The sequence below is a fragment of the Schistosoma mansoni genome, assembly GCF_000237925.1.
Source record: "Schistosoma mansoni, WGS project CABG00000000 data, supercontig 0037, strain Puerto Rico, whole genome shotgun sequence".
In the NCBI taxonomy this organism is placed as follows: Eukaryota; Metazoa; Platyhelminthes; class Trematoda; order Strigeidida; family Schistosomatidae; genus Schistosoma; species Schistosoma mansoni.
Window position 1 is genome coordinate 1,347,406 of NW_017386026.1, and position 27,956 is coordinate 1,375,361.

General features: G+C 37.8%; 2 protein-coding genes across 2 annotated transcripts; both read left to right on the forward strand.

The window, feature by feature from the left end:
• Nucleotides 1–3,460: 3,460 nt before the first annotated feature.
• Smp_167530 (hypothetical protein) lies at nt 3,461–4,485 on the forward strand. Its single transcript, XM_018790760.1, has one exon. The coding sequence runs from the start codon at nt 4,000–4,002 to the stop codon at nt 4,363–4,365; it is 366 nt and encodes a 121-aa protein (XP_018645999.1). The 5' UTR covers nt 3,461–3,999; the 3' UTR covers nt 4,366–4,485.
• Nucleotides 4,486–9,251: 4,766 nt separating this feature from the next.
• Nucleotides 9,252–22,716, forward strand: Smp_167540 (Ris2 protein, putative; the record flags this gene model as incomplete). The annotated part of the gene is made up of 8 exons (XM_018790761.1): nt 9,252–9,353; nt 9,394–9,597; nt 12,658–13,043; nt 14,097–14,239; nt 15,462–15,586; nt 16,722–17,162; nt 19,289–19,493; nt 22,643–22,716. 8 exons carry the CDS (start codon nt 9,252–9,254, stop codon nt 22,714–22,716), a joined length of 1,680 nt encoding a protein of 559 aa, XP_018646000.1.
• Nucleotides 22,717–27,956: the final 5,240 nt, after the last annotated feature.

The window sequence follows — 27,956 nt, forward strand, 5'->3', positions numbered from 1 at the left end:
AAATAAAATGCTTATATAATATTTATTGTTAATTACAAAGTTTAGCTTCTTTGAATAATTCCTCTACACAATAATCAACTAAATTACTAAGTGACGTCAATGTACCCACCTTTTATGAAGAGATACTTAGACTTAAAGTATAATTCAGTTTTTCTTTTTCCTCTTTTCCATTATTATTACTATTAAGCATAAATGGTAGTCTGTCTTGATATTATTTTAAAAACTGATAATAATTAATATGTATTTCAATGTTTGTTATTCACTTGATGATACAATGTTTAGTTTGGCTATACTCAATTATTTCTTATCAGAAGAGGTTTTCTAGAGATTTAGTATTTTCATAGTTGAAAGCGTGAGTCAGTTGAAGCTAGACTATCAAGGAAAACATGGAAGCACTGCTTGACTGCCGTTTCGTTCCATTGTGGACTCCTCAACAGTGCGCATCGGATGCCGGCTCAGTGGTCTATCGGTTAAATGCTCTGGCGAGAGACTGGTAGGTCCTGGGTTCGAATCTCGCGGGTGCGGGATCGTGGGAGCGCACTGCTGAGGAGTCCCATAATAGGACGAGTTGGCCGTCAAGCAGTGCTTCCAGGTTTTCCATGGTGGTCTAGCTTCAATTGACTCACGCTTTCAACTATAAAGATTCTTATCCTACTCTTAGTTTGCTGTCATTTAGAATTTCAATGATGAAGCCAGTATAAGCTATGCGTATAGATATCAACATGTAATCGATAGTCACTTTCAGTCAACCACAATATTTTCACTAGTCAATAAAATACAGAATACTGAATAGCTTCATGGATTGCTAAATATAAAAAAACTATGTAAGTGAATGATGTACAGATTGATAACAATCGTTTTCAGTAGTCCATCGCATGTACATCATATCTAATACATTGTTCGTACATGAATGATTTTTGGAGTATCATAAACTTCTGTAGGTTTTACCATTATGAGATAAATTACAAGATAGTCTTTTGATGAAATTCTTTTATTGCCTTACAAGTTCACACAAAATAGATTATAGGTGTTTATAGTAGGAAACAACTCACCAATGAGTTAACACTAATCGATTAACAAATGTTACAAGTCTTCAACTGAGAGCAATACAGACATATTTTTCCATAATTCTACAACTATCATATGGATAAAAATGGTGTTACTAGGAGTAGCGTATTTATACATTATAACTATAGAAAAGTCATAACTATAACCTAATATTTTGAAATGAGTGGAGAAAAACCGTCACAAATAGTTGACTCTTAGTGTATCTGTAAATGTACTCTGTTATGATCTGACCTAGCCGTCGCCAATCGTTATGTCTTGACCAAGGTCGTTGCTGATTTGTTATGACCTTACGAACTAAACAAGGACGTAACTTGTGTGAATTGTCCATCAATAGAATACGACTTCTACGACCTTCACACTGTGACAATGACGTTCGATTAGTATGAGTAATCTAGCGTCCTTATTGGCCCTTATCCGCCTAACCCGTCCACTTGAGTCCAGAACACCAATAGCAGCTACTGTAATGCGAATCGTTTATTTCAAGCATACTTTGTTTATATATCAGACAGACAGACCACACCACACCATAAAATAGAAAATAACATTTGTACAAAACCAAGCCAAATGAGGCTGTAAGCGTGGGAGACAATAATCAATAAACTGAGCATAACATAAGAACAGTAAATCATATAATAATAATCAATAGGTTGTAGTGACCGGCCAGTCTCGATAAGAACACGATTGGAATAACAGAAACAATTATTATTATTGTAACCAATTGTACCAGAGATTGTTTTACTGTATTTGTTTAACTGTATCAGTTTCACTTCTTGTTTCGCTCTCCGCCTTGTTTGGTTCGAACTTGCTCACGCACTGCTCATTTTGCCTGTACCCTTTGGCACGTCTCAGTATTATTTCTATACCACGAGATCGCCAATAAATATACTTGATCTGGATTAATAAAGCTTTCTGATTTACGAGCTATTAAAGGAACCAAGTCGTTTTTGGGCGCGTAAACGAATTGTAGTGGTGATCATAGTCCGCCTTCGACTCGACATCCACTACAAACTGGTGAGCCGTATTGGGAACACGCACAACATCTGGTGAAACACAACCAGTAACCCAATTCTTCGAGCACAGTTCAAACTTGGCCATTTTTCCAACCCAGATCAATTCGGTGAGTCTGTGTATCTATCCACTTCTGTTGCATATATTCGTATTGATATTTTCAATATATAATATTTTGGCAACTTACTATGGTGGATAACGATAAGAATAGTATAAATATTATAGACTCCGAGGTACAGGCTATTAATTTTCGACCGGTTCCTTTCATACCTCATGATCCAGAAGTCTGGTTCGCGGCACTGGAATCTCAATTTGAGATCCGCCGCATAACCAACCAAAGGCAAAAGTACGCCTGTGCTTTGGAATCATTGCCCGGGGATCACCTAACCGCTGTTCGTGAGATTGTTCTCAATCCGAACGTTTACGACCGTCTTAAGGATGCCATCCTTCGACATTTCCTCCCATCAAGAGAGGAACGATTGAGGACTCTATTAGCACGTCACCCTATGGGTGATGCTAAGCCGAGCCACTACCTCACGCGCCTGCAATCCCTTGCAGGAAACTCGACAGCCGACTCCGAAATAGTCAAAGAGTTATGGCTCGAGGCATTACCAGCTTGTATCCAACCAACTCTTACGGCCCTGCTCGAGGACACCCCGCTCAACAAGGTGGCCCTCATAGCAGATAAGATTCTAGCACGAGTTAACACCAAAGACGACTATTTGGTTGCTAGTACTTCCCGTTCTAACGTTGATCTCGATGCTAGACGACCTCCGGCTCATGGGGATAGGGACAGATGTATCCATACTCGTCTCAGTTTCCGAGACCGCGCAAATGTGCCAGCCCCCTACGTCCCCCGACCCAGGTCACAATCTCGTAAGGCCGTAACGACTCGCCCCAAGCGGGCATCTTCCAAGCCACGCCAGAAGGCGGTTTCGGAAGCGAGTCCAGGTTGGTGCTGGTTTCACCGTGCCTTCGGGGCCGGTGCCCGTCATTGTCGAGCTCTCTGCTCATACAAGGCGGGAACTTCCCGAGCCGGTGAGTAAACACGGCCGTACTCACCGGCCCTTCACCTCAGTTTGACCGTTTATTTTACGTGCACGATTATCGCACTAACGCTAGGTACCTAGTGGATACAGGTGCCCAAGTTTCTGTCGTACCTATCAGTAACAGTAAGTCTCAGGCTACGATGCTTCGACTACGCGCTGCGGATGACTCAGTCATTCCTAACTATGGTACACGACAACTTACGGTCAACCTGAGCAAACAGCCTTACGAAGGCCTTTTCCACGTGATTTCCCGTCACGAAAAGACCTTCAAGGTTGATCGACATGGCCGCGTCGAAGTAGTCAGCATTGATCGTCTCATGCCAGCACACGTCGATGACAGTGCCCCACCTGATAAGCCGAGACCCAATGCTAGACCCATCAAAGCTCCTAGCGGGATCGCTACATCTACTTCGGATCCCACGCTAGATGCACCTGAGACCTCATTCTCACGTCCCAGTCAACAGCACGTGTCATCTGCCCCGTCTACGGACGAGACTTTCGTCTCACGTCCAGACCAGCAGACCACACCGCCCTTGACTGCGGATGAGATTGCAGGCTCACGAGGTTCGAACGAGACTACCGTCTCACGTTCCGGTCGCCGAGTACGCTTACTCGTACGCTTTCGCGACTAACCTCATAACCAACTGCGGATACAGTATAGGACCCTAACCCTATACTACACGAATGCTACACCTTTCTCTTTTTCTTTCATTTTTTTGTTTACTCCGAGCCTACGCCTTCGACCATCGCTGTTCGGGTATCGTCGACTTCAGTAAACTTTGGCGAAAGCTGGCCTGATCACCCACGCTATAGTCAACGCACTCAGTCGACCTCTCTGGCTCCAAATACGTATGGTATACATTTGGTCCCGAACATGTTTATCCTGGTCGCATCTGGTTCCTTGGCTCAATCTGGTTTCGTCCTACGTCTGCAGCCTTTCTGGTCCGGACCTCTACGAACGCAACCTTCAGATTCTGGATACAAACCACTCTGGTGTAGCATGCTAATCCAAGCAATCAATACAGTACGTTCCTTCTGGTACCGTTCTACGTCAAAGACTTTTGGTGGCAACTCGAGGATCAACGATCACTCCCTGTTCTGCCAACGCCTTCGTCCTACAATGGCACGTTTCGCGATCAGTCCCACGAACGAAACCGCTACGTATCGAAAGAGTAAACCCTTTCTAGCGGGGGGCTCCTGTAGTGACCGGCCAGTCTCGATAAGAACACGATTGGAATAACAGAAACAATTATTATTATTGTAACCAATTGTACCAGAGATTGTTTTACTGTATTTGTTTAACTGTATCAGTTTCACTTCTTGTTTCGCTCTCCGCCTTGTTTGGTTCGAACTTGCTCACGCACTGCTCATTTTGCCTGTACCCTTTGGCACGTCTCAGTATTATTTCTATACCACGAGATCGCCAATAAATATACTTGATCTGGATTAATAAAGCTTTCTGATTTACGAGCTATTAAAGGAACCAAGTCGTTTTTGGGCGCGTAAACGAATTGTAGTGGTGATCATAGTCCGCCTTCGACTCGACATCCACTACAAGGTCAAAATGAAGCTTGTAATAAGATGAATATAGATATAGATAGTCTAGTTACTGAATAGTTATACAATAGGAATATACATAGAATAATAGTCCAATAATAGGTCCCGTAAGTTATCCGTACTTACTTCTTCCCTAGTATATAACATACTCTGCAGAAAACGAATTCTCACCTGGTTACAGAAGATATCGTTATAACAGTTGTAAATATTATTTTCAACTTACCTTGGCTGTTTACACTCCCCCTTCCTCTTTCTTCTGGTGATTGACAGGATTATGAAGACCTCGACATCTGAGAGGAAGCACGGAATACAGTGGACATCTCAGAACCAATTAGATGATTTGGATTTCACAGATGACCTAGCCCTCCTATCCCATACACACAAACAAATGCAGATGAAGGCAACTAGTGTACCAGCAGCCCCTGCATCAATAGGCCTAAACATACACAAAGGAAAAAGCGAAATCCTCAAATACACACGGCGAACACCAAACTGATAACACATGATGGAGAAACTCTGTAAGATGTGGAAAGCATCATCAATAAACAAGGAGGATCTGATGCAGATATAAAGGCGAGAATTGGCAAAGCAAGGACTGCATTCCTACAATCGAAGGACGTATGGGACTCAAAACAACTATCAACCAATATCAAAGTCAGAATTTTAAATACGAACATCAAAACAGCCCTACTGTACGGAGCTGAAACGTGGTGAACTAACTAATACATCCATTGCCAAGAAGTTACAAGTATTTATAAACAATTGTCTACACAAAATATTAAACATTCACTGACTGGACACTGTCAGCAACAGCCTGCTGTGTGAGAGGACAAACCAGCTTCCAGCTGAAGAAAGAACTATGTGAAGACGTTGGAAGTGGATATGACACACATTGAAGAAATCACCAAACTGCGTCACGAGGAAAGCTCTAATTTGGAATCCAGAACGGAAGCGGCAAAGAGGAAGGCCAAAGAACACAATACACCTGTAAAAAGAAGCAGTTATAAAAAGGATGAATAGCAGCTAGAAAGAACTTGAAAAGCCAGCCTAGGATATGGTTGAATGGAGAGTGCTGATGGGCGGTCTATGCTCCTCCACGAGGGGTAACAGGTGTAAGTAAGTAACTAAGTTGCAAATTGGTTATCCAAAAAGTGGAAAATTCAAATTATCCGTAATTTGCTGCACGTACCTATAAAAGTCAGTGTCTTTGATGATCCTGAAAGATTTTGTGAGGAATTTCTTCGGCTCCGGGAATCACAAACTATCCATGAAACAGAACATTGATGACTGTAAGCCATATTGACAGATTTGATAACGTTCATAAATACGTAGCAGTGATAATCAGAACTATGAAGTTTGAAATTACTATTCAATCTAATATGCCTCATCCGGAAATAACACACTTTCTCCTAGTATTCTTTTGTTTTTTGAAGGAATTAAATATATCTTACGCAACAAACAGTTTGATGAGTGAATTATATGGCATATATATAGCTAGTCTAAGCGGAAAAATATACATGTTGAGGAGAATCGTAAACATAATAAATCATCTAGCAAAATAATGAAACTCGCTTGGATTGTTTTTGGAACTTGGATTATTCAGTAGATTTGACGTATAAAAAGCCAACTGCGACAGTTAGTATCGACCAAAATATCCAGCATTACAACTAATTCCTGGATGTGCGTTATACTATCAACTTAGTCCCTCGATTGATTCAGTAAAAACCCAAGGGGTCCAGATAAATATGTGGCTCTCACCATACTTTTCTGGTTTCCAAGTTATTGTAAATCATTAATTAGCTCATCACTGGGATTACATACTTTAAATGCCTTATTTTGGTGAACATTTGCAAAACTAGTGACATAATACTGGTTAAAAAATCTCTGAACACTTTGCAACACAAGCCAATCATCGAGGGTTTCGTACTTTATCGGTGACACTTGTTGCTTAGGCACAAACACCAGTAGTAATCTTGGTTTTATAACAGCACGGATCCTAATCTGACTAACCGATAGACAACGGATATTGTCAAGTGGTAATTTTCAGTCTTCCTTCCATCCCCTTGAATTCGTTTATGATCCCAGATGGAAATCTGCTACTTAACCGAGCCTCCAGCAAACATTTGAGATAGAAGAAATACTTAATGCCAACTTTGCAGACCAACTTGACTGGGAGCCTACAAGCGCCGAACACCTGTCCACTCTAGTACCAACTGATGGTCTAGGAGATATCCAACGAACTTTGTGATAATACGAGAGAAGCGAAAATCCCCTAGCTCAAGAAAGCCACCTGGACGTGAAAACACCTGATCTATATTCCTAAAACAGTGCCCAGAAGTCATCAGCACGCCGTGGTGTAACCTGTTCAGGCACTCACCAAATGTCACGAAAATGGAAGCGGATTACTTTCTCTACAATTTTCAAAGAGAGAGATAGAAAAGACCGGTCACACTTCCCACGACATTGTTAAAGGTAATGGAAGGATTGGTCGGCGATTAAATTAGGGAATATGTAGGTAAAAATAACATCCTCCATGAAGCCCTATATAGGTTCACGAAACGTAAGTCCTGTATATCTAATCTACTCACGGCACAAAAAGCTAGACGACCTTCCGGGACCATAAAAAACAGGTTCATGTAATATTCCTTCACCTCACAAGGGCCTTGCGAAGGTTTCAGGGATGGCTTTTACTCTGACACATTCACCCTGGCTTCAGAACTACTTTAAGGATAGGATGTTTCTTACCAAGTTAAGTAAAGAGGACAGAAGTTGGAATGTCTCAAAATCATAAATTTTTTCCTGCTCTTGATCTTTACTAGCAGTTCACTAGATAAAACCAGTTTGGTGGCATCGGTCTATACGGGCGACGCAAAGATATGAAGGTCCATGAAAGACAGAAGGAATTGGCTTAAGGTTCAAAAACATCTTACAGTAATAAAGAAATGGATAGCAAACAACCCGTTGAAACCTAAACTAACCAATATTTGAAGTCACGAGCATTCTGTTTCATTCAACTCAAAACACTGACAACCTCAATGGATACCCACCCCGACTGTCTCTTCAGAGCTCGACCTCGGGCTTGTAATTACAGACATTAGACACAAATTCAGAGCCAATGCAAACCTCCACTTTATGAGGAAAAAACTTTTTGCAGTCACCACAGAGTTGCTCCTAACACTGTTTAAAGTGCATGCACGGCTTCACTTTGAAGTCCACAGCGTCACAGCTTCTCCTCTCTTTAAAATGGATATAAGTGTCTTAGACTAAGTATGAAGACGAGAAACCAAATGTGTGAAAGGTCTAGAACATTAAGCGTATGGGAGAAGGCTCCAACACCTGTGATCTGTAGGGTCATTGAAATGTCACTGAGCCCTAGCCAAATCATCCGGTAGTTGGGTCACTGAATATTGAACAGACCACCAATCCCTATTAAAGTGAATGACAAACAACGCGCTTCAGTTGGTCTTACGCCATGAACTGGCCAATACGGCAGTAGTTTTACTTTCGCTTGTATCTACTTTGACTAATATATTTCTGTAATAACGTTCTTTTTGTTGTACAGTCTTCAGAGCATCTATAGTCCTTTGACACGTCGATGGGGCGATCCACGTAAGGTGCTGACAGAGAGGAGTGACTTTGACGTTAGTTGGTTCGTCACACCATTCCCATCTAATTCTAGTAGGCCACCAATCATTCAATAGAGATCATCGTTGATGATCTACAGATCATTCTCATTAAGGAACAAGAGAATGAGAGGTGATCTGACAATAGCATATTAAGTACTTCAAATCAACCCAACACGAGCATATTATCGGAATGCCATCACCAAAGTCTTTGAAACAACACTCGAACGACGTACATCAATGAGCCGACTCTCAGGTGAGCTCTCATTCTTTTTCACCAAAGGTTGTTCCTATTTAGAATGCTCTCCCACCTAAAATGAACACAGCCTCCTCACTGGATAGCTTTTAGAGGAGGCTTAAACAGCACGTACTCACACAAGCGTTGCCATCCCCACTTGTACCACCCGGTCCGGATGCACATCTCACAAATGAACACTGTTGCCGTTATATCATATCAATCACCACTTTCTACGTCTCCTGACGTCACATCTGTTTCCCTCTTATTCCTTTATTTCCGTCCCCCTACACATCACCAATTAAGTAAAATATTTATCGATTTCTAATATAATAGTCTTCTCTGAACATTGAAATCATCACTTTATTATTCTTTACCTTGCAATCAACCACACCCTCGCCTGATAATGCACTGTCTACCAGTATCCGGAAGCTACATCGACCGGAGACAAACTCTTTCAATCAACTACAAGATATACAAATCCACAACTAACTAACAAACTAACTTGAATAAATGCAATCGAGTAGCTAGACTGCTGCCCATCGAAAAAACTCAAATACCTGGAATCGAAGTGAAACAACAAGAAGCGAAATCAAGGAAATCAATCGGTTTATATATTGTATATTGAACAGAATAATAGTCATCATCGTTACCGAATAGCGCGCTAAAACGACTTTTGTGTAATACTGGACGTTAGCGGGCATTTCGAGAATGCCGAATACTCGTCTTGACAGTTTCTTCCGAGTTAGTAGGACACCTCAGAATGTAAGAAAAGCCAAAAGAGCAGTTCTTGAATCTTCGCCTGAAACAGAGGTAGATTATGAAACTTCGGACTGTTATATGTTGTTATTAGTCATCCAGATCAAAGCGACCAGCTTATCAGCGTTTTTCTCACCTTACCAAACCTACCGAAGAGTCTACTCCTGAAGCTGAAACAGTCAAAAGTAATGACGTTAAGTCAGATAGACAAAGTGAAATCCTGATTAGCTCCTCATTATGCCCTCCGCCTCAGGAAAAGGCAAGTTCTACCGCATTTTGTTTTTCGTTAAGGTGGTTTGTATATATTTTCTAATTCTAAAACTGATTTCCGTGAAGTTTTTCTTAGCTGTTACAAACTTTCACCTACAAGGCATCACCATAAAATAGTTAACGACGTAAATAAAGCGTATTAATCTCTGTGTAATAGCAGACCTTGGGGGGTGACTTGCTAAAAATCTTTGATACCATTCAGTAACCTGACCAAGCTGCTTCATTATGTTGTTATGCATATCGCATATATTTTCTGCCTTTTCTTAATTGATCATCGTTTTGTGTTTAACAATAATCTGCTTTTGGTAGACATAGGTAAATGTCATTGAAAAATTTACTGGAGAACACGAAATTATGTACTAATGACTTCTAAAATATATTAATCTAAACAACCAGGTATGTCGTTAGTCTAGTCGAGTGTGTTAGGCATATCCTTACTACCACATTGTAAAACAAGCGTGCTCACTAGTACGGTTACTTGTTGTAGACCTTAGTTTAGAGGTTTTATTTATCGCTTTCCTCATGAAACAATACAGAACTTCTTTAAAGACTACCCTTAGACTCAGCTTTTTGTTGCGTATGGGTTATTACCACTTGACTTGTTGTTTTCACCAAGTATCGTATATGTTGTAGATAGTCAGTCAGTCAGATATAACGTAGGAACAGGTACAAATATGCGTCGGTCAAAGTTGCCATACCTCAGCACAACAAGATGGACGCCAAATTCATAGAAGTAGTTAGTTTAATGATGTTAATATATAAAAGGATATGGTACGGGAAGAAAGAAAGATATAAAGCAATTTTAATCTCAGTTTAAGGGAAGACAGGGATTGCATACATCTACGACATTGTGATCGATTCTGAGCCATGTCACACAGAGTCCCCAACCATTGGTTACGATAGTCACACGGACCCCAATCAGGTAGTCTGGATCTATCATGTCTTAGACTAGAAGTTAGTGACTTGAAGCACTGATGCTACGTTTTGGTTCGGCCCCCCCTAACTCTTCCAACCATTTCCAATACTAGTCAGCATTGCGCGTCGTGGTAATCGGTTTTCAGGCATAGGTAACACGTGGCTCAACCATCTCAGTTGATTAAGATTCATAACCTCATCAACTGATTTACCATTATTCCCTAATACCCTGCGTCTAACCTCATTCTTACTTACCCGGTGATCCCAGCAGATGCTAGCAATGTTTCTAAGATATGTGTGGTCAAATACTAGTAACTTACGAGTATCTTCTACTCGTTTCACAACTGTAAAGTAGAACAGAGCAAACTGCTGTGCAGTATACTCATAATATTGAATAAAACCAATAATGATCCCTTAATTGATAGACGGAAATCTCGTCTTCGCCATAGGTGGCGTAAACTCTCAACAGCCAAACGAGCTTTTTGAATCCGTGCTGAGATTTCGTCAGACACCAACCCATTAAGGCAGATCAGACTTCCAAGATAAGTGATGTTGTCGACGCGTTCGACTACTTCACTCCCTATCCTTAGTTCAGGTGTTGACGCAGGCCAGTCCTGGAGTAACAATTTACATCTAGAGGGGTAGAAACGCATTCCAAATATCCTGGGATTGTTACTCAGTGCCAACAGAAAACTCTGCATTTTGTCAGCGTCTTCACCAAACAGGACTATGTCATCTGCATATTCTAAGTCGATAAGTGGACCTCCTGGTAGGACATCAATTCCTGAAAATTCAGTCAACGAGGGTGTTATTTCCAGCAGTAGGTACATGATGAAGTTAGACAAAAATGGGGATAGTAGACAGGCTTGTCGGGCACCACTTGAGTTTGTAAAATCAGATGACAGTTCGCCATAAGTTCTGACTCGACTGGTAGTGTTCGAGTACAGAGCCTTCAAAAGATTTATGTACCTCTGAGGTACACCTTTCAATGACAGACACTGCCAAAAAACCTCTCGGTCTACAGAGTCAAGAAAAACTAGTTGTCTAACGCCGATAAGCATGCTTGAGTCCGCTCTCCCTCTCGAAATGCTCTCACATGGCCACGCGAATATATAGCCTCTGCCAGGGAAGTCGTACTCACTGCCTTCTCGTGGCGGGGGTGCTGTTTACGAAATTGAGAGGACGAAAAGCGAACGTCCGGAGCTTTAACCGGGTTGGTGGACACGGAAAGTTCACCTAGGGGAGTTGGAAAATCTTGATTCCAAACCAATGGTGCACATGGGCTCCAGTATCCTGAAGAAACAAATGGCGTATGAATCAATCGTTGGTCATCGGATAGCATGGGACTGCATCTCCTTATGATTCTCCACTGCCTTATGGATCAGACCTTTAAGTCAACGGCGTGCCAGCCCCATTAAGATTGGTTAGTTATCTTAAAATGAAGATGTTTGGCTTTTCCAACCTTCAAGGCACAAATGTCAGTCACTAGTACCTATTTTCATGTAGAAATTATGAAAATCCGTTGATCTTAGCTCGTGGGCGTCGCAGGTGGATGAGTATACGTTACATGCATATCACTAACATAGGCTTTTACTTATCCATTCCATGGCATAAACATAAGTATACTCTCCCCTTGGGAGGATGGATGATCACCTCTCCCTTCATTCATATTTGCTACCACTTTTGGGCACTTATGCATCACATGCATACCACCGATACCTGCACTTCATAATACACACATAAGAATAAACACTCTTAAGGGAAGGAAGGTGGTCACCACTTCCTTCACCTGTATTTGCTACTTATCTCTTGTTTCGTTGAGCGCGGCGCGTGCCATATATATATATAAAGGACAGTGTTTTTACGATTTATGGTAGCTTGGAGTAGGATCTTTGAGAACCCAGGGTACAACAGTGGTGGAACAGTCCGACCTCCGTTGACCGCCCGTTAGCTAATGAGGTTCCCCCCATTACCCAATGATACCATGGAGAGGCTTGAGTTCGGATTTTACTTACCAAGTGACTTCTCTTCAACCTGTATATAAAAGTACGACTGATTGCTAAAAGTGTCAAGTTTAAATTCCTAGAAATCACTAACTTTCTGTATATTTATGTTACTCCATCATTTGAAAACTAGGAATTTTCGTATTCATTTTGTTTGCTTTCCTTTATAGACCATCATACATCTGAAAAAACGCACACAGCCGAAGAAAGTGACCAAGCTAAAATCATCTCAGTCATCAGACCTAATAAAAGAAAATAGTTCAAAGCCACCCGCTTTTAAACGCTTCGCTCACTTAGCAGAACCTGTTTCTTCATTGAAGCCACAATTGATTGAACCTGAAACTTCTATTGAAACTCAGAGTGTTGTATCTTCCAAGGATCTTGATTTAACACAAACAGATTCAACAGTTCCTACTGGTCTTGTTCTTCCTCACAACTTACGAGTTTTGTTAGAACTTTTTCGAAGTTGTGATACCGTTGTCAGCATGCTACACAACAGAAAAGAACTTTGCAGCTTCGATAAAATCCAACCAGCAGTTCAGGAAATTGTGCGCAGGTAGATTAACTCCTTTACAGTCGGTAATTGTCGACCTTGTTATTATTGGAGTGAATTGTTAGTTTATACTTCTCGTAACTCAATGAGTAAACTTTTAAATATTGTACTACACTTATTCTTTGGATGATAAGTGACTAGAGCTATGTTTAGGCATCACTATTTCATTTGTTCATTTTACTCATTTTCTCTAATTTGTCGTGTTTCGGGTGATTGATCTTTGTTTCTAAAACAATATTTTGCTTCCTGTTGATTGATCGTAGTAGTGTGGATATATGAGTCAACTATTCAGTGACTTGGACACGTAGTTTATTGATTCAAAATTAGTATCTACAGCTGACTTGGAACTTTTAGCTATGCAGCAAATAAATTCCTCTGTACTAATTCGTGGCTATTTTCTTCAATGAACCGTATACATGAATTGATTTTCAGTAAATAATGTGATCAGTGAGTTACATTCTGAGTCAATAACATGGTCACTGTAAGTTACAGTTGAGAAGAGTCTCATAGTTCTCTTATATTGTTTATTCCTAGATTTGTGGTATGCTTATTCCTTTTGCTGTGATCGACATGATGTTTGAACACAGTAAAATAGGTTTCAAGTGCTGCTACTGATCCTTATCACCTGATCAACTATTCTTCACAATATGACCAAAAATCATTAGTAGTGATAACTATCTTCCCATAATATTAAATCCATATGATAACGGTGACTGCATCAAATGCAATCATGTTGGTATTGATGGTAACAGTTTAAATTGTTTAAAACGTAGTCAAAAAGAAGGATCCGAGAGTAAACTCAGTGATGTTTACTCTAATTCTCGAATTTTTTCCTTACTTGAGTAGATTTAAGCTAGTTTTTTCGCGGTTTTAATTCTCTCACAATAGTGTTTTGATTTCGTGGTTGGGGTTCTCGACTGTTAGTCATTTTAAAATGTGGATCTTGATCCACTTGACTTATTTGCCTATTATTTGGTTCTACCTTACATGGAGATTAGCACCTTGCAATGCTAATTTATGTACCTTTTGATTTATCTTACTTTGTATGTCATTTAGGAATTTCGAAGAAACTCATGTCGGTCAGTTTTTAACCGTCTATCCTATGGTTTATTTTCTGCGCTATGAGAAACAGTTTGATAAATTCACACATCGATTAAATGGGAATTACGTACTCGTTTTATCACCTAATTTACGCACTGGTATGTGTTCAAAATATTTTCAGTAACAAAGTCAACATTTGTTTACATTTTTATGACAAAATCGTAGTTTTTGGGTATGGCTACAGTATTAATAGTGTACGAAAATTAAGTACTTTTATCTTTTGAGGCCTCACACCACTGACTGACTTTAGTTAGAGAATTACTGAAATCCAGAAAGCACTGAACCTCTGTTTCGCCATAGTATGGGACTACTCAACAGTGCATTTCCACTGTCTCATCTTTAATTGAATCCAGGGCCTCCATGCTTTACGGAAAACGCTTAAGCTTCAAACCCTTTAGTTGGCATCTTATGGTTTATATTTCTAACTTCAAGCAAACTGCGATATTGCGCACGCAGGACTCAAACGTAGGACGGTTATGAGACATATCCAACTAGGGCAATAGGTGAAGGATTTCTGAAGATTATAGATTAATTTGAGTTAGGTATTAACAACGTTGGATACCAGCTCAGAGGTCTAGAGGTTATGTACACCCGCGAAAGTAGAGGTCTCGGGTTCGGGTCCCATGAGTGGGATCATCGATGCGCACTGCTAAGGAGTCCCACTCTAGGATGAGACGGCCGACTAATACCTCCAGGTTTTCAATGGTGTTCTAGCCTAGATCGATTCGTGATTTCAACTGTAGAAATGATACAATCTCCACGAATCCCCATACTGATATTATATATATATATATATTGCTAGGTGTTATAAAGTTTGGATTTTAATTGAAGATATGGGTGTTTTATTCATTAACTAGTCCCTAGATTTTGTTCGTGTTCTAATCTACATTTAAGGTGCCAACTGTTATCTCACTAGTGAACTACATACATTTTCAACTGGTTCTTACGAATGAATGTAAATGATTTATTACCATTAACACCAGTGACTTTTTTGCTTATTAATTCGAACGTTGCAGCTTAGTTTAAGCTCAGTCTACTCTTTATCACCGCTTTTAGCATGCTGTTAAGATATCTAGCAATTAAAAGAATCGATTTTTACCATGGTTGAAATAAATACTGAAGCACATTGAAATCCGAGAACATCCAACACATCCTCTTTTATGTATATCTACAGCATCTGTCGCTGCAAATTTAGACATCTAATAACCATCTATTATTTGTATTACATAAGATATTTGTGTTTCACTGGTTACTAGTATACAACGGGTTTAAATTGTGTTGATTCCTAGATTTTGATTTAAAAAATTTTTCTCATTTTAGATGGAACAAAAGTGGGACATGATTCTCCGTCAAAAGGATTTCTACCATTCAGTGGGACACGGTTAATTCAACGTCGAAATCGTTTCCACTCTCTGTTAATTAATCTGGTTTTAAAATCACATCGGGTTAGTTATGGTTTCTTAAATTTATTATAATTATTTTCATTTGTACATATAAATTGTTTGGACTAAGGTAGCTTGCTTAGCTGCTATCGTCTTAATTTTAAGGAACTTTGTATTTAATATGTCATCAGCTACTTTTCTGACTTCCAACTGTAGCTTATACCTTGAAGCCATGGTCAGACTTGGCTCTTGTGTTGAACCGTTTGAGATCTATTGACTTGAACATTTGTTCCTTATAGTTCTACCACTCTAGGCACTTAGGTTGCAAGGCGATCAGACTAAAGACAACAAAATTAAGGCTTGAGGGTAAAGTTATCTTGCCAACTCCAGTATCGTTTCTTACTAATAATCAATACTCATGACAATCCTCCCTTTCCACAACAGAAGAAAGAAAAGGCTAGGCTTAAAAGCTGCCCATCCTCTATTGTTCCGTAAAATTCCAGTGTTAGCGGCAAGTTTACAAAGGTATGAAGTTAATATGTTAAGAATTTCCTCACAAAAACCATAACTGACGGTTTTAGAGTACATGTCCTTGTAACTCGATTATCAAATCTATATCGATAGAACCACTACTAAGATAGTTTCTTTGTCAATTTCCTCGGGTAGTAGTGTAATCCTACAATATAGATTATTGAGAATTTCGACCATCCTCCATACCTTTAATAAAACTAGAGTTAGTCTTGACTGACGGCTTTTCTCGGGTCGCACTAACAACAGATTAGTAATATTATGTTAACAAACATTCGTGATGGAGCTCAATCGACCCAAGTCTACTCTATGTAGTTAGCAAGAACTCATCATTTCGGTATATATATGATGACCTTGTGATCGCTGATTTAACTCACCATTATTTTTAGTATTAATACATTTGTTATTGATTCAATCAATAGTAATAATTATCTATGTCACTTACTTCGCTGGTGTACAGTAAAAAACGCCATGTAGTAGCACTTTAGCTACATGTTTCCAGAGCTTATGCTGAAAGGATATTATACGTAGGAAGATTTTTATTTCCAAAGTATATCTGCCCAGATACTTAAATATACATTTGGTAGTAACATATGTTCTATACAACAAGAACATTTGGTGATTAACACATTATAGTTACACTGAATTGTGAATCGTTTGACATTTTCAGGTATTTTTAACTTCGGATCTTGGAATAGATCCTTCTAAACTTCCAGAAGATTCATCCCTCCGTCGTTGGCATCCGAAATTCCCTTTAGAATCTGCTGTTGCATGCATAGTTCCATCACCGTTGCCTATTCGACCATCAGATCTTGAACAGAAGATTACATCAGCAAAAGATGCTGTCAAAGCATTTCAAGCTCGTGCTCTGTTTCGTGAAGCTGATACATGTCACCAGATATCTCTGTCGAAACAACAACTTTCTCCTATACCAAGTCCAAAGAAGTCTGTTGCAGCATCGCCACTAAAAGTACCCGTTACTACTGATAGCACAGCATATACAACAAGCAATCTTGTAGGTACTCAAACAGATTCTAAAGAGTCTAAAGATGAAATGGTTACTTCTACACCAAATAATTTAAAGGGCATATCTCTATCACTTCTCAATAAAGTGAGTTTTATCAGTATCTACATTTGTTTGTCTAGTCAGTCGAGTTACCATCTTCATATTTGTGGTCTGTTTGTTTGAGTACATCGTTTTAACTGAGTAAAGGTATTTGAAAATTAGTCGGTCCCTAGAAATGATTAGATTTCTCTTTTTTTGTTCTAATGTCAGCGATATTTTTTATTGTTTTCTCTCATGATTTCACAGTTGAGCGCTTGGTGTACACCATTTCAAAAAGTCATACGATTTTTAATAATCATCAGGATGTTTTACAACCTTGACTATATACCTGTCAACACTCATTCGTGATTTCCTTAGTTTTCAACACAGTTCTATAGAAAAGGTTACGAGTTTCTTTAAATTCGAGAATAAATTCTCTTGATGAATGACATTCCTAACATATGTACTTCTAGTAATAGTATTAGTAAGCCAGGGTTTTCTGTTAATGGCCTCCAAATGGTCAACATTCAATAACAGTCATTCAAATGTTTCTTCGGAACCTCACTTAACACTGTATCATCGGTTGGTAATCAACAATACTAATACTACTACTACTACCAATGATAATAATAGTGATCGTAAAGATGAGCATCAATATTGCCTTACTCAAGTAATTTGGAAAATGGGTTTTGCTCTATATCTAATTTCATACGACCGAATCCCTCAATAAATTTGAACAGCGCAAGATCAGCAGGGTTTACAGAATAGAATGAATCCATCAGACTATTTCACGGCTTCTCATCAGCCTCATGCAACCCAAGAATTACAGTAATTAATGTAAATATAATTATTAACAAATATTTGACATACTTTAGTTTGTGAAGTTTAGATAACTGTTCGAAACGTTGGATAGGACATACATTACGGAAATCACCAAACTGCATCACGAGACAAGTCCTAGCTTGAACTCCTAAAGGGAAACGGAAAAGAGGAAGATCAAGGAACACTGCGCCGAGAATCGGAAACAGACATGAGAAGGATGATTAACAACTGGAAAAGACTGTCCAGGACAGAGTTAGATGGAGAATGCTGGTGGCCTTATGCTCCACCACGAGGGGTAACAGTTGTCAAAACGTAACGAAAATCATAGCAATCAGAAAAGAGCTACCAAGTGTATGAATAAAAATAGTAAAGATCGGCGTGTATTTATGTACCGGAAAGTAATAATTCGGAGGTCATGTAAAAGTAGTGATTGGGGTAATCGCTCAACATGATAAAATAAACAAATATGTGAACATCAATAATAGGTGAATATCTGAAAATAATAGAATGATAGAAATAATAAGGTTAGGGACAGGGTTGAAAAAAAGACTAAAATTAATAAAGCTTAATAGACTAGTATAAAATCAACTCCACTGACTTCTGTTCGAGGCTATAACAAGTAAAACTCTTGAGCATATAAGCCACTAAACATGGGTTAAATGGTCTAAAGGTTTATGACTCACCGTGCTACATTAAAGTATGCTAAACTTTAGTTAATAATTATAATTTTAGGTTGTATGCAGCTGATGAGAAACTGTGAAATAGACTAATGAATCTATTTTATTATGCAAACCTTGTTGATCTTGTTCTATTTAAATATATCTGATTTATTATAATTTCTTCAATATTTTCTTAAGTAAATCTGTGTTTTCATTATCAGTACATTCAACTACTACTAACTTTTGGATCACAGTTTCAAGTTCACCTTTCTTCATTTCGAAGATTCTTTAACACGTTTACGTAACAGTTTGCGACTTTCCACTATTGATATTCGTAATTGCAATCGATTTGTTGGACGCCTGAAGCAAAAGTTACTGGATTCGAGTCTCACTGTGACTATCAACAACGGAATGCAAGTCAATTCAGCTGATAAGTCCCAAATAGGACAATAGACACGTCCTGGGTTCCACTGTTAGCCACATATGGAATATTACCAAAACTTGATACATTGTCTTTTATGTTTTTTTCATAGAGCGGAGGATTTATCACTATATATATGTTAACATTTCACTGTGCTTATTATTAGATAGATACATCATTTGGCTTTTCAGTTATTTTCTTTGGACTCGTGAGTTTAATTTTGAGGTATAATTTACGGGACGTGTTATTATAAAAATGTATCATTCATGGCTTTGTGTTTTTTTTCCAAGGTGCGCGCTCGAGAAAATGAGCGACGTCTTCTCACTGAGCTTACTTATGGGAAAGTTTCAGAGGCCAGACGAGCTATATACTGTCGTTTACCGTTAATAGTAACTCAGGTTTGGAGTATTTTACGTTCAAGCAATGCTCGTCCACTTCCGCTGTCGACTGTCTCTGTTCGTGTGGCAGACTCTCATCCTAGCGGACTTTCTGCAGGTAAATGGAACTGAGATGCAATGTGTTAGTCTCTTTTTACTACTAGTCAAAAATCATAATAATCTCGAATTATACATTTTTTTATCAGAGAGAGGTAACATTTTATCGGAGTGCAATTCGTTTTAGTTCATCTTATAAAATGGTATGATAATATATAGACTTATTCTCATACAATTCACATTTTACCTAATTTTCCAGTAAAACAGGATGCTTTACTCCACAATGCTTTGTTCAACTTGAATAAATGTAGACCTTATAGACGACCTGACATAAAACATGTAATCTTCATAAATATCTAATTTCCAAACAATGCACTGGAATTTCTTAGCACTATCATCTTGTGCAAAGAGTTTTCGTTAGTAAGAGTATTGACTCGGTTATTCGTAAATAATCTAAGACTTACCACAAATGTCCAATTAGTTCAAGTTACTGTTCCACAACAGTTGATCAAGATGAAGTTGACAAGATAAATAGGAGTTGGAATAATACCTGTATCGATTGGTAACTTCACTGTAATAACCCACTCGAGGTCGGTTAAAATCAAAATACGGCCTTGACTTGTCGGAAATATTTATATATAAAAATAAATAAATAATAGGTGGTTGTACAATGAATAACGATTAGGTTCAGTCAAGATGATAAACACAACAACAACAGTCTATTCTCAAAGTATTCAAGTGTGAAAATTACATTCAATATGTTAACTAATAAGCGAAGAGTTAGTTTACCATTAGTTAGTCCAACCAACCGTAAAGAAGAGAAACTAGTAAATATTAATTACTCGCAAGTAGTATAATTTTAATACAATGAAGGCAAAAACAATTAAAAATAATTTGTTATAGCAGTTCATAGTTTCATGAACTGGTTGGTTCATACATCCTTAGCTTTCAACATACACCAGCTAGGTTCTCATGTCAAAATGGGCGCTGTCCGGGCTTGTATAATACATATCCAAACCATCTCATTTGATTGGAGTTCACAGCGTCATTAATGAAATCCAGAAAATAAGCCTATGAGAAAAGGCACATAATCAGTCTTTCGATGGTGGTATTAAAAACAAGATCATTCCAGTTTTATAAGTAGTTACGAAAATGAAATTGAAGCAAACATTTGCCTTATTAGATGCTGTCAAGTTTCGGATTTCCATTCTCATTTTGATAAATATTTATGGCAAGCTTGTGTATCAAACTTAAAGAATGAAGAACTGATGTGAATATCTCTTTCCAAGTTTTATTGCTAGATGTTAGTGAGAAGTTGGTTATCTGTTGGTCCAGTTATCCTAAGATCTATTACTTCCCCGTACCGGGTTCGGGTCCCAGTAGGAACATCGACACTGGACTTTAAGTATATTCAGCTATGAAGAATCCCAAATGGGACAGAATGCACATCTTAGAAATCACCGTTAGCTGTGATCCATCTATCCTAGAAACCTATCCTAAAATGAATATATCGGGGAAATCTGGGTACATATGTCAAGAAAAACCTATCGAAACTTGGTCCTGAATTTAAACAACAGGATAATTCAAACCCTTATTGATAATGATATATTACTTTTCTAGTTTCATTGCACTGTTATAAATATTCACTGGGAATAATTATATTTCAACATTATAAATTTGTTAAGGAATTACTGATTATACAGTCAAATAATTCTGACATTTTGTCTGGGAGTTTGGTTCCAGCTTTTTTATGGAAATAAACACAGGATTCTCTGATAACTTTTGCTATTCCACGTGAAACTCTAATCAAACAGTCGAATACAATGTTCACACTGTATTTCAATTCCACCACTTATATTTTTAAAGATAAAATTCGATTTTATATTCTTCCATTTACCATTGGTCACTGTAATGTCTATGAAACTATTCAATCGAATCTCGACAAAACTTGTTTAAAATAAGTTTAGTTGTATGACATTAGTAACTGTTAAGTGGATAAAATTTGTAGATACACTTACTTGAGCGCACTATGCGTTTAGTGCTTGTAAGAGAAAGAAACATAAAGACAAACACTTTAATCCAGTTACCCTTCACTGACGAGTCCCATATAAGAGCAAATACTCGTCCTGAATCCCACTGATAGCCATTCTATAAAACTTTTGACAGAATGGCAATATTAATGCAATTCGCACAGGATCCACATATATGCCAACAAAAAATGACCAATAAACCCTGTTACGGACGAGAGTGAAGAAAGTCAGCACTCTCTCTCGAAATGCTCTCACATGGCCACACGTATACAGCAACTGCCATGGAAGTCCTACTCACTGCCTTCTGGTGGTTAGGGTGTTGTTTACGAAATTGAGAGGATGAAAGCGGGTATCCAGCTCTTTAACCGGGTTGGTTGATATGGAGGATCCGCTCTGATTTTCAACCAATGGTGCACATGAGCCCCAGTATCCTGATAGAACAAATGGCATATGAACCTATTATTGGCCACTGGCTAACATAGGACCGCATCTCCTACCGTTATTCCACTACCTTATGGATTAGACCTTTCAGTCAAAAGTTCTGGGTGTGGCCCCCTAAGAAAACCACCTGCTTCAGTTCGGGTTCCCGGGTAGTATCGCAGCTCTCACACAAACCAAATGATTTGTATGGTGCATATATATTTGGTGCCATTTTATGTCAATGTTTATGTGTTTAAATAAGTAAACAAATGTTAATATTGATGCGACTATCATGTTTGTTTAATAGTTAATAGCTATCTGGACTCTAGCTCCAGTAGATAGAGTGTTAAGTGTTTGAAACGAAAGATACTAGAATTCAAGTTTCATTGTGAATATCAACACTGGAATTCAGATACATTCAGCTATGACGAAACGCTCAACCTGTGGATTCAAGTGTTATCCATAATCCATCTATTCTACAGAAATAACATGTTATCGTGTTTCAGGTTCTCTCGTATGCTCATAAGTTAACTGAATTCCTATTAAACTTTTCACATTTTGTTCTTAAAGACTCAGGTGCGTATGAGTCAAAAGATAATCATGCATTGTTCCCTCACTAATTATTCTCTTAATTTTATCTCCTGTGATTTTTCCTTCCTACATGTAGATGCTATCAGTGAACACTTAGATGTGTTAATAGAATTAGCACCATGTTGGATAGAGAAATTAAACTGGTCCACTATTCATCTTCGATTAAAAGATCCAGAACGATCAGTGAAAGATGTTATCGATCTGATTAAGTCGAAAGTTGCTAAAGATGGTGTTAACATTTAGTAAATCTGTGTTATTTTTATATTTCTCTTTTTGTATATTTTTTTAAACTGTTATATTATTTTTATTATCTCGTCGATACAATGCATTTATATGTGTGTATGTGTACTTGTGCATTTACTACTACTACTACTACTACTACTACTACTACTATCTCATTTTTATGCTTCTTATTGTTTCATATTTTAAGTATTATTTTGTGTGTACTTCATTTGTTTTCCATATCTATATATATATAAAATTTGAAAGCATGATGTATTTCTTCTTTTCCATTCTCCAGGTAGATCATTCTATTTATTAATATGGTTTTGGTATGTAATTGCAATGTTTTACTCATTGGTTGCTTTACTCCAACTACATATTTTATAGTTTACCAACTTTAATAATGCTTAAATCACATGAATTTCAATGATTAAGATGTAGGTTTAAAGTCTGCTTTTCATTTAATTCGATTTTTTCAAGCCTGATTGATCTGTGGGGAGATAGTGAACTTGTATTAACAAGTTTGACTTGCAGTCATATATCTAAGAATCTTGATGTGTATTATAATATTCGAAAATCTTTATAAATTTCTTACACAAAGAATAATCCTTTACTTATTGGTAATTAATTTCAAGAGATAACTTCAGGATTTTTAATAGGGAGTCAGGACTAATGCAATTCAGTTATGTCCGTTGTAAGGCAGTGTTACTTAGCAACGACACTAACAGATAGTTGCGCAATATTTCTGATTGGTTGAAATAAGGTACATAATTCATTGTATACCATTTCAGTGATCTGAAGAACATGCACCCACTGCGAAACCTGAGTGCCTTAAACTTGATACTTGGTGGAGTCGTAAATGGGCATTACAGAGGAGTCCCATAGTAGAACGAACCAACTGTCCATTCTTGGTTTTCAATGATCATCTAACCTAGGTCAGTTCGTGATGCAAACTATCAGATATACGTACTTGATCATCCCTGTAGTCTGTTTACATTTCACGTGGTTGTTGAAATCAACGATTCTTCGAAAGTAGTGTTAGGCATGCTACGTCTCCAAATACTACATTTTGGAAAGAATCTCAAAGTTCACTTGCTGATTTAAGGTCCGTCTCGTCTATTGAATTTCAGCGTTTTCATTTGTGTAGATTTGTTCAGTATGAATTTAACATAGAATTGATGGAAGTTGGCTAGCAATCGGATCCACGACGCCGATTTAGTTGTCGGCTGCATGTGTCTGCATCCAAAAATTGATGTTCACTCAGAAACTCCGACCCACTGCCGTTTGCTTCAAACGCCATCACGTCACCCACTTAACCTCTGAGTCTAGATTGCCTTTCAATCGTGCAATGGGTGCGAGATATAATTCAATTTAATATGGTTGGAATTATCCCGTTACCGATATTTTTGGCTGAAATTTGATCAGTCTGGGATGTAACGCCCGTTCTGGATTCCACTGCTAACCTTTTTCCATCAATTCTGTATCAACTTTTGTAATAATATCTATATCGAGACACTCCGCACAGGATGAGCTTATGCCAATCAAGACTGATCAAATTTCAGTCAAAGTATCAATAACGTGATAATCTAACTTATTTCAAACAGTGTGAAGTTTATTTTTGAATCTATCTTCATTGTAGTATTAGTCCACACTATGATTTCGTGCTCAAAAGACAATTACTCACTTTGATAAGTTTTGTAAGTATTAATCGTTGAATCTAATCGATGTAAAACCGGATTTACTTGATTGTATTCTGATCTTCTACAAGGTCGATATAGCGAACCAATCAGAAGTAGACAAATGAGGTCACTTTGTGTCAACCCGAAGTGTTCTGAAAGACAAGTGCATGGCGTTGGCTGAGAAATTGATTGATTTTACTAGGGTAGAAATTGATATATACAAATGAGTATTTATTCATATCAGTTGAGGGGGTTTTAGTGCATGGCATGTGTATCACCAGATCTCGGACACCCCCTGTCATAACAGACATCTCTTCCAATCGTATAGGGGGTTATTGCAATTTGTTGCGTATCTCAGTCGTCCGGCGTTTCATCCATCTCATGGATCACTTCTAATAATCATAGAATCATTCATAATTCTAAATTATCATAACCAATTTCAAATTACTACAAACCGTTTCTTTCTGGAAATCAGACTATTTGTTGTTAGATTATGTTCATAGTTCATTTTCTTCCAGCTTATGACAACTGATAAAATTTATCGGTTTACTATGGGTACCTGAGAAAACTTAACACTTATATGCATGATGAGTGAAATGCTTAAAGTATAAACAATGAAAACTTAGCCAAGACGTTTATTGCCAATAGTATAAAAGTGAATTAAGTTCATACTAATCAAAGTTATTACCGGTTTTTTCAATAACCTACGACATAGTATAATAACTAGCTGACACTAATGTTTCTATGCCTTTGTCTGGTTTCACGACATTACAACATATTTGTCGGATTTTTATCTTACATTATAAACAACGTTGTACATTGACTTCGTTAGTATTTTCATTGTAGTTCCGTTTATTATTATTGCTAACGATTTAGCGCTTTGTTACTCTGGCTCTTAACAAATTTATGCTTCACATACATCTGTGCGCTAACACTGATCAACTGAATTCAATCTCAGTTCACAAAGTACAGATTCGTGCATAAGACTTTGAAGCACACTACGTATATGGAATCTAGTGATACTATAGTGAACAAAACACTAGTTGGGGACAATCGAATGTATTTAAGCAAAGATTACAGACTATCTCAATAAATTCTGATTACCAAACAATGAACAGTCAATTTGCAAATTAACAACCAATTGTTTCAATCTTCACTGTTTCTTCTCTTATTCCATTGCTCATGCATTTTCCAGACGTTTGCGTTTCATTTCAGTTCTTTCCTCATCGGTCTTCTGCCAAAATACATTCTATGTCTGACCCACACCATATACTACTTATATGGATATAAGTAGACCACACCACAATACTATCCGGTTGATTAAACCGAAGTAGCTGGGACACAAATTGAATAAGTGACTGAAAGTCAAGTGGCTGTACTACTGAGCCACCATCCCAGTTAAGCTCCAACTTATCGAAAACAGTAGTGCTTCCTTCGCAAAATCTATCTGAATATGTAGTTGGTGTGTTCCCGTGTAGGTTTAATTAAAGTTTAGTTAGGATTTTTAATAATCCTGCGACTAAAGCATTTGAGAGGTATTTCCTCGAGTATCGAGGCAGTATGAAATCCTATCGCAATGTGAACAAAGACTGCCGGTTTAGTTTGACGTAATGTCTTCTGTAAACTAAAACCAACTTTTATATCACATTTTGATGTCCTTCACTTTTTGTGAATCAATACTTCGTGTTTACTATATGCCTAGTTGTAATCTACGTAAGGTTTACAAAAGATACTTCAATTACATAAGCTGTCCCATTTACTTCCTATCCCATGTTTGTTGAATATATTTGACGACCGATGCTCTTGTGGTTGTCATAAGCCTCAGTTCATCTGATCGTTGATAAGACACAAGTTGTATTGAAATTCAGTGCTCTTTGATTCAGAGGCAATATTTCTATCTTGAAGAGATCTCTTAACTGCATTAAGATATGGGGTTTATTTCATGATAGTTCTTAAATTATTAATTTAACATCTGTTCACGCGAACCCCGACTAGGTGGTAGTCCGAACCTGCCAACATCATTCAGCTCAACTATTAGTAAAATCATGGACTGGTCCCGTCACCCCTAGTTTTCCCAGCTTCCTCCTATACCTTTCTACAAACCCTGTTAAAGTAGGGAGCAGTTAAGTATACGTAACGCATCTCAACTACACTAGTTGTTGAAGATTCACAGCTATATCAACCGACTTGTCGCCTATGAATTGTGCCCAATGGATCAAGGTCACGAAAACAGTAAAAATGTACTCACCAGAGGCTTTGCCATGTATTTGCGATGTATTTTTTTGCAAAAGTGATACGAAAATATTGTGTCAGCTGTAAATTCTTATAATAATAAACTGAAGATCGTCTTCATGTCGAATTTATTCTGACATCAAAATTAACGTTTTTAATCTGAATAGTTAATTAGGCTTTTTAGTGGTTTTTCTCACTGTACACACAATATGTGGTTATATTTTGTGGACAAATTGTGTTGCCTATTATGCATAACATAAATTAAAATAGAAAACTAGTCTGACATGTATTCACACTAGTGTTTATATAGTAAAAGTATAAAACTTTCCAGAATGTGTACAGTATAAATAACACGATATTGCTGTTTGTTGTTTCTACAAAATCGTACTAATTGAAATATTGATTGTATTCCAAGTGACCTTTTAATTGGTCACATCGTTCAGAACATGAAATACGTTCACCAGCATTCAGTTCCCCGTGGTATATTTTCCGGGTTCACCCGAAACTAGGGATAACTAAAAAGGCACCAAAGAGAATGGCCTTTTATAGTGTACTTCAGTTCTTTAATGTAGGAAAGTGCTCAGTATTGGAAATATAGGACATCCATAATCGTATAACAATATAACTGAAACAAGTATAATATATCAATCAATCCATTTTTTAGCACAAGACTTGTGAATTCAATATTTGTTTGGATAGTCAACGATACTTTCTGCTCAGCAATTTTCATTTTTCAATGACCCATCAATTATTGCTTATTCATTTGTGGTAAACATACTGATTTAGACCTAATTCATACGAGAAAGGACAATCATATGGCTAGTTGTTAACTTGAATATAAAAGAGGAATCAAAACAAAAGACAAACCTACGAAGACAAGCAACCACAAGAACAAACTGATTTTACGCTTGTAAAATAACTAGCAAGTTCACTTCTACATGATGATATCCAGAATGAGCACGAAAGCCTCGCGATGAAATCATTTAGCTCAGACTATTCAAGAACACAAAAAGAAGTTAAACTGTTTCTTAGATTGAATTAAAACATGATTACAGAGCACACCCAAATATAGTATCCTTACTATTCTAAAGATTATTCATAGACATAGCCAAGAGGAAACCCATTTAAGTAGTTAATTAGTTCTGGAGAAAGAAATTGGTAGGCGAATAAAAACGCTACGCAATGTCCAGTGAATATATTATGGGACTCAGTAAGTATAGAGTACTAAGGTACAAAGACACATCATTCTCTACACTAAGGGAATGGAAGCTTACGATAATTCTCAATGCTACAAAATGAAACAAGTAACTTGAATGGTAAACACATGGAAACAATGAACTAGTCACTAAG